General features: G+C 46.0%; 2 protein-coding genes across 4 annotated transcripts in view; one reads left to right on the top strand and one right to left on the bottom strand.

Moving 5' to 3' along the window:
* Nucleotides 1-145: 145 nt before the first annotated feature.
* Nucleotides 146-3,329, bottom strand: LOC106748279 (nucleolin-like). Its single transcript, XM_014626658.1, has 5 exons — nucleotides 3,071-3,329; nucleotides 1,409-1,663; nucleotides 1,188-1,331; nucleotides 916-1,037; nucleotides 146-822 (listed from the first exon to the last, which is right to left on the bottom strand). Exons 1-5 carry the CDS (start codon nucleotides 3,176-3,178, stop codon nucleotides 804-806), a joined length of 648 nt encoding a protein of 215 aa, XP_014482144.1. The 5' UTR covers nucleotides 3,179-3,329; the 3' UTR covers nucleotides 146-803.
* Nucleotides 3,330-3,478: 149 nt separating this feature from the next.
* The window catches only part of LOC106748278 (dipeptidase 1-like), a 9,095-nt gene continuing 7,223 nt past the window's right edge, over nucleotides 3,479-5,350 (top strand). For 2 of the 3 annotated variants that reach the window (XM_014626657.1, XM_014626656.1), the window contains exon 1: nucleotides 3,479-4,160. In XM_014626657.1, coding sequence (XP_014482143.1) covers nucleotides 4,154-4,160 — 7 coding nt within the window. In that variant the 5' untranslated portion in view covers nucleotides 3,479-4,153. Of the gene's footprint in view, nucleotides 4,161-4,334; nucleotides 5,021-5,350 lie in introns of those variants that run through there. The other variant, XM_014626655.1, reaches the window with a different exon arrangement.

Raw genomic sequence — 5,350 nt, 5'->3', positions numbered from 1 at the left:
TATATATATATATATATATATATATAATCTGCAGAATTCTATATTCTTTGTGCCACTTGGGTATATCAAGCACCGTCTTTCCTTTCAACAAATCAGATTGAGGAAAGGAGGGGGCATATTTTACATTTCATTCAAAACTCTTGCCTTAACGTTTTAAGATTTAATTATCCTTATACTTTTGTTCGTATCGAATACTACTTTTTTTAGTTTTCGCTACAGTGTAAGATTTGGAGCGGCGGTTCCGGTTCTTATCTCTGTCTAAGGGCGTGCTCGAATTGGCCACATAGGTCACAAGGCCAATGTTGCAACTCTAAACTAGAGTTTAAATTACGTAGAGTAGACTAACGGTGGCGTCATAAAAAGGAGAGAGAAAAAAAAATGAACACCAACATGCATCCATTATACTAGGTAACATTAATTTTTTCCCGTCGATAACATAAAATATTTGAGATAAATTATCGGGTATTGTATTCACTCAAAATCGTATCGGTAGTACGACGCAGGCTTGTGAGTAGCTCTATTGGTAATTGAAGCTCACACATACATCTGTCGGAGATATCAATTATAGCTAAAGCTACTCCCAGTAATAAACTCAGAGCCATGGTCCACCCAATCTTATTCTCTTAAGTATGAACCTGCGCTACAGTACCATGTCATTAACTGGATCAGTGTGTACGTGTGAATCGTAAATATGTTCTGTGAGTAGTGTCCCATGTGTACATGTAGATGTGGATGTATTTTTTTTTCTCTTAGCGTATCTTAAAACGTATATAAACAAATTAAGAGCAAACTCGATCTAATTTTTAGTCTTCTTTTTCGTCCCTGCAATATAAGAAGAGAAGTTTATTAGTTATTGGCTTTATAGTGAGCACTTTATTAAGCCAACGCAACAACGATATATATAGATATACGTACTTTACAACTTCTTGTTGTTGAAAAAGATGAAGTTCAACAATTGTCTCTGCTCTAGTTTGCACTTTGAAGGTCACGTGGGCTACTAAGTAATTGTCTTTGTTATTAACTGACCATCCAGAATACTGAAATAAAATATATCTTATGAACTTGTACGTTTATGTGAGCAATTTATGTTCCAAAATGTGTTGTAATTTTTCGATCTTACAACATGCAAATGAGTCAGTAAATAACGGAGCTGATTTAAAGTCTCGAAAAGTAGACAATGCACTTACTGTCGATGTACTTTTGTACAGTGTCTTGCCATCTTCTTTGAATGGTAAGAACTTTTGTAACAGTGCTTTTCCATCTATCCTCCATAGTGTAGGTGGATCATTGACTCCATCGACATCAGTTTTCGCCACAACAAATGCGCCAGACTATGACAAGTATCAATTGTTATAAACATCTTGAGGAAAAATGCTATAATTGGTTCAACATAGATCAAGGCACTCACTGTGTAATCCTTTGGAGCTTCCCCCGATGATTCATTGAAACTGTTATCGGAATCATCGTCGTCTTCATCATCCTTTTCATCATCTTCTTTCTTAGAACGCCTTTTCCTTTTTGGCTTCTTCCCTGTATCAGAATCTGAGTCCTCATCTTCTATATCGTCATCTGATTCACCCTCTTCTTCCTCTTCTTCTTCTTCCTCTTCAGAATGCTGTCGTTTTTTCGCTGTTTCCCTCTGTGGTCTTATTTTAGTACCGCCCTTTAAAAAATCATAAATAAGTGGTATTATAATAATAAGTAGTTAGATGAGAAAGTAAAGGATATGACAGTAGTAAGATAACAAAAAAAAAAAAGATAGACACTATATCTATTTCATATATGCATGTAGAATAGGGCTTTTTTTACTTATATATCTCATATGAAAATAATATATTTTATCAAATAACATAGGCATGCAGAAATATCAGCAAAAAAAGTTAAATATAAAAAGATATTGGTTATAGCGATTATACATCATGTCTGTGAATGTTGTGATATTTTTAATATATCTTTCTAGCGATATTTTCATCGGAAAAATATCTCGAACGATATTTCCTCCCTGATGCTATTTCACAAAATACATTTCTAAAGTTTTAAACACAGATCTCACTTAATGATTTCAGACTAACAGATGCCCCAGCTTTTTATAATTTATTACCTGTACATTTAACGATCGATTAAACAATGAATATCTCAATGATAGTCTCTTATTATTTCTCTCTTGAAACAGCCGTCCGAGTATCTTCTCCTGCCACATCGACACAAAAGATCTATACCGATTATCAAACTAGCTGCCGTCACAGATTACAAAACTTACTTTTGTGGTTACAAAAATTACTTCCGACAATTACAGCCGACTGCTTTTCGCACCATCCGGGCAAAAATTGCAAGCAAAACATCGACGTGAATCGCGACGCGAAGCCTCGCGGATCCCCGACGCATCTCTTCCGAGCCGGTGGCAAAATGCACTCGGAACGGAGCTGGAAATCGCGGGGTCGCGCGGTCGGCTTCTGGCGATTTGAAAAATTCGACGATCGGCGCCACCAGGCGGCCGACCGGCCGGCAACGATGGCCGCGACCGGACTCCGTGCCGGAAGGACCGGAACGAGAGAGTACCTCGAAAGGTACGTTCTGACGATGCGACTCGTCGATCACGCGGGGAGCCACTGATCATGACCCGGCACGGAGAGACGACGCCGGGGACGACGGCTCGCGCGCACTTCTCGTCTTCTACGATAAGAGACGGTAGGCGGCCGCTAATTGCCGCCGATGCTTCTTTCCGCTGCAGCAGCTCACGAGACTCGCAGGGCGCTGGCAGGTGTGTTTACTCGGCGTGATGTAAGAGCCGAGAGAGCGTGTCCTCCGCTGCGACGACGCGAGATCGCACGAGCAGAGCTCTCTCTCTCTCTCTCTCTCTCTCTTCGACGACATGTCGAGATCGCGGCCGAATGTCCGCCGAGCCGCTCGAGAGAGCGTGCTCCCCTTTGACAGACGTGTTATCGCGCGGAACGTCGAGGGAGCGTCGACGGCGACTGGCGCGACCCGGTCGTCGTCACGGTCTGCGCGCGGGCACGTTTGCGACGGGGACTCGCGCGTCGTAGGAACGTAGCGTGTGACGTGGGCTCACCTCGGCTCCGGGCTCGGGGGTCCACTCCTCCTCGGAGGCGCCCTCGACCTCCTCCGGGTCGTCCGCCGAATACTCGTCCTCGTCCGACACGTCCTTGGTCTTCTTCATGTTGCCTTTGCGCGAAATGTTTGTCGCTATCGTTATATACTTCCTCGAAGCGACGAAGACCACGCCGGGACACGAGACCGCACTTCGACGGAGCGTACGACGGAGGACGTGCGCGAACACCTTCAAACAATATGGCGCTCGGTCTCGCGCGCGGACCCGCCAGGCTGCGCGAACGGCGCCCGAGATGCCGCCACCATTTGCCCGCGCGGGAACGCGGCAAGACGAACCGCGGGAGCGAGGCGCGCGATACGATTTGCATTCGGCAAATTTGCGACGTTTTCGCGCAATGTGTGTGTGTGTGTGTGTGTTGTGTGCTTACTCGTCGATCGCGCAGAATCGTCGAGATCGCACCGTCGACGAGCCGGCTACAATTGATACGAGGTTTATCTTCTTCATTAATTATTTGGAAATCCGAGGCTCCGTGTCGAACCTGTTCTGGGCTTCTATTTAAATTCGAATAAGCGCCGCGCAATTAGCAGGTAATTAGTCTTTCTCTCTCGTGAAATCGATCGCACGATGTCCCCTTCCTTCGCTCGACCGTTTCTCCTCCCGCGCCGTTTTAAGAATACGTCGACGTTTCAGAACGTTGGACGATTTTTTTCTGCGTTTTGGGCGACCATAAGTGAATTACACCTCGTTGGGATGTAACAATTTTACATGTCGAGGCATCCTCGACGTGACGTCTGACGGACGTACACGATGGTCTTACCGCGCGAAGAGCTTGCCAGATGGCAGCACTGGGATCGCGCTGGGAAGAATACGTGGGAGTGTCTGCGTCCGTCAACGCGTAGACAGGAAGCGCGCCTCGTGAATTCCGGCTCGATGCGTCGATGTACGATGTAGCCTCACCGTGTATATTCACGCCGAAATGACGTCACGTCGGCCCTACGAATATTTTATTATAGGAGTAATATTAATTTAATAAGAGGGAAGAGAAATGTTTCGAGGATACCTGGACCGGACGATCTCTCGGCGATGCTTCGTAAGTATATCGAACGTATATCGCGTCGCTGAAATTTTTGCGTTGTACAAGTTGGCGCCGTCATTGTACAGATATATATATATATATATATATATATATATATANGGGGTGGGGGGGAGGACTTGCTCTTTTTAAGAAATACAAGAAAGAAAGAACGACAGTGTGTTAAATAGTAAAGCGGTTAAAAAAAAACATCAGACGTCCTTAACGAAGCATAGACGATAATCCGGGGGCAACAGCGTGAAGCTGTTGAAGCAATGCGTACTTTTTAAAAAGCCATTGACGCAACGCGTACTTTTTAAAAAGTCGATAAAATAATTCTTTTTTTTTACGCATCACGACGGGGGCTCCTTGATGCGGCAAAGTAGAGCTGCGCAAAACAAGTTAACCGTACAATCATCGGGATAATTAATTCTATTAATTCGCACCGCTCTCGCGCGTGATCGCGACTCGACGCGCGGAGCACTGTCGCCGTCGTTGTCAATTTCACGAGGATTGCGACGAATAATCAACGACGATCGACTGACGTTACGGGTGACGATTGTTCGAGGAACAACGAGGCTCCTTCGTCGCGCCTCTCTCGGAGGCGCTAATAATTTTTTGTATTTGAACCGCCTTCCGGGCCGGGTCGATATGGAGGTTGACGCGTGCGCGCGCCGCGCCGCCCGTCGTCCGGAGACGCTTCCGTTCGCAGTATTTACGGTACTGGGGCGATACTGAGGCAAAAAGCCCCAGTGTAAGGGTAAGGAGTGGATCAGGTGGGATCGGGGAGAAGGATGTTCGAGCTGTATGGCGTCGGCAAGGGCGGCATGGTGTATCACCCGCCGCCCCCCAGAGGGAAAGAAGTCGACATCTTGGAGGTAGGACGAACGGACGGGTTATTAAAAATCCCTTGCTCATTGCACTCTCCGGTAAGCTTCCTGCTAATCACCCTGCCCCGCGGCTTCCCGAGGCTTTCCCCCGGCGCGGGGGACGGGGGTCGAAGTCAAAGTATAATTAAATACGGTGCACCCCTCTCTCGTAATCGTAATGGCCGAGTCAACGGCCGTGAACGCACATGCACGCGCGTATGCACGTACTGTGCGCTGCGCGTTGTTGCCCTCGTACTGGTAATTTTTTTTCACTCAACGACGACGAAGCACAACTTACGATTGTGTGAAACAATACGAATATCTTATTTGATATATATA

This window comes from Dinoponera quadriceps, unplaced genomic scaffold, assembly GCF_001313825.1.
Source record: "Dinoponera quadriceps isolate SergipeBrazil2010 unplaced genomic scaffold, ASM131382v1 scaffold2600, whole genome shotgun sequence".
In the NCBI taxonomy this organism is placed as follows: domain Eukaryota; kingdom Metazoa; phylum Arthropoda; class Insecta; order Hymenoptera; family Formicidae; genus Dinoponera; species Dinoponera quadriceps.
This window is presented reverse-complemented; position numbering and strand designations above follow the sequence as displayed.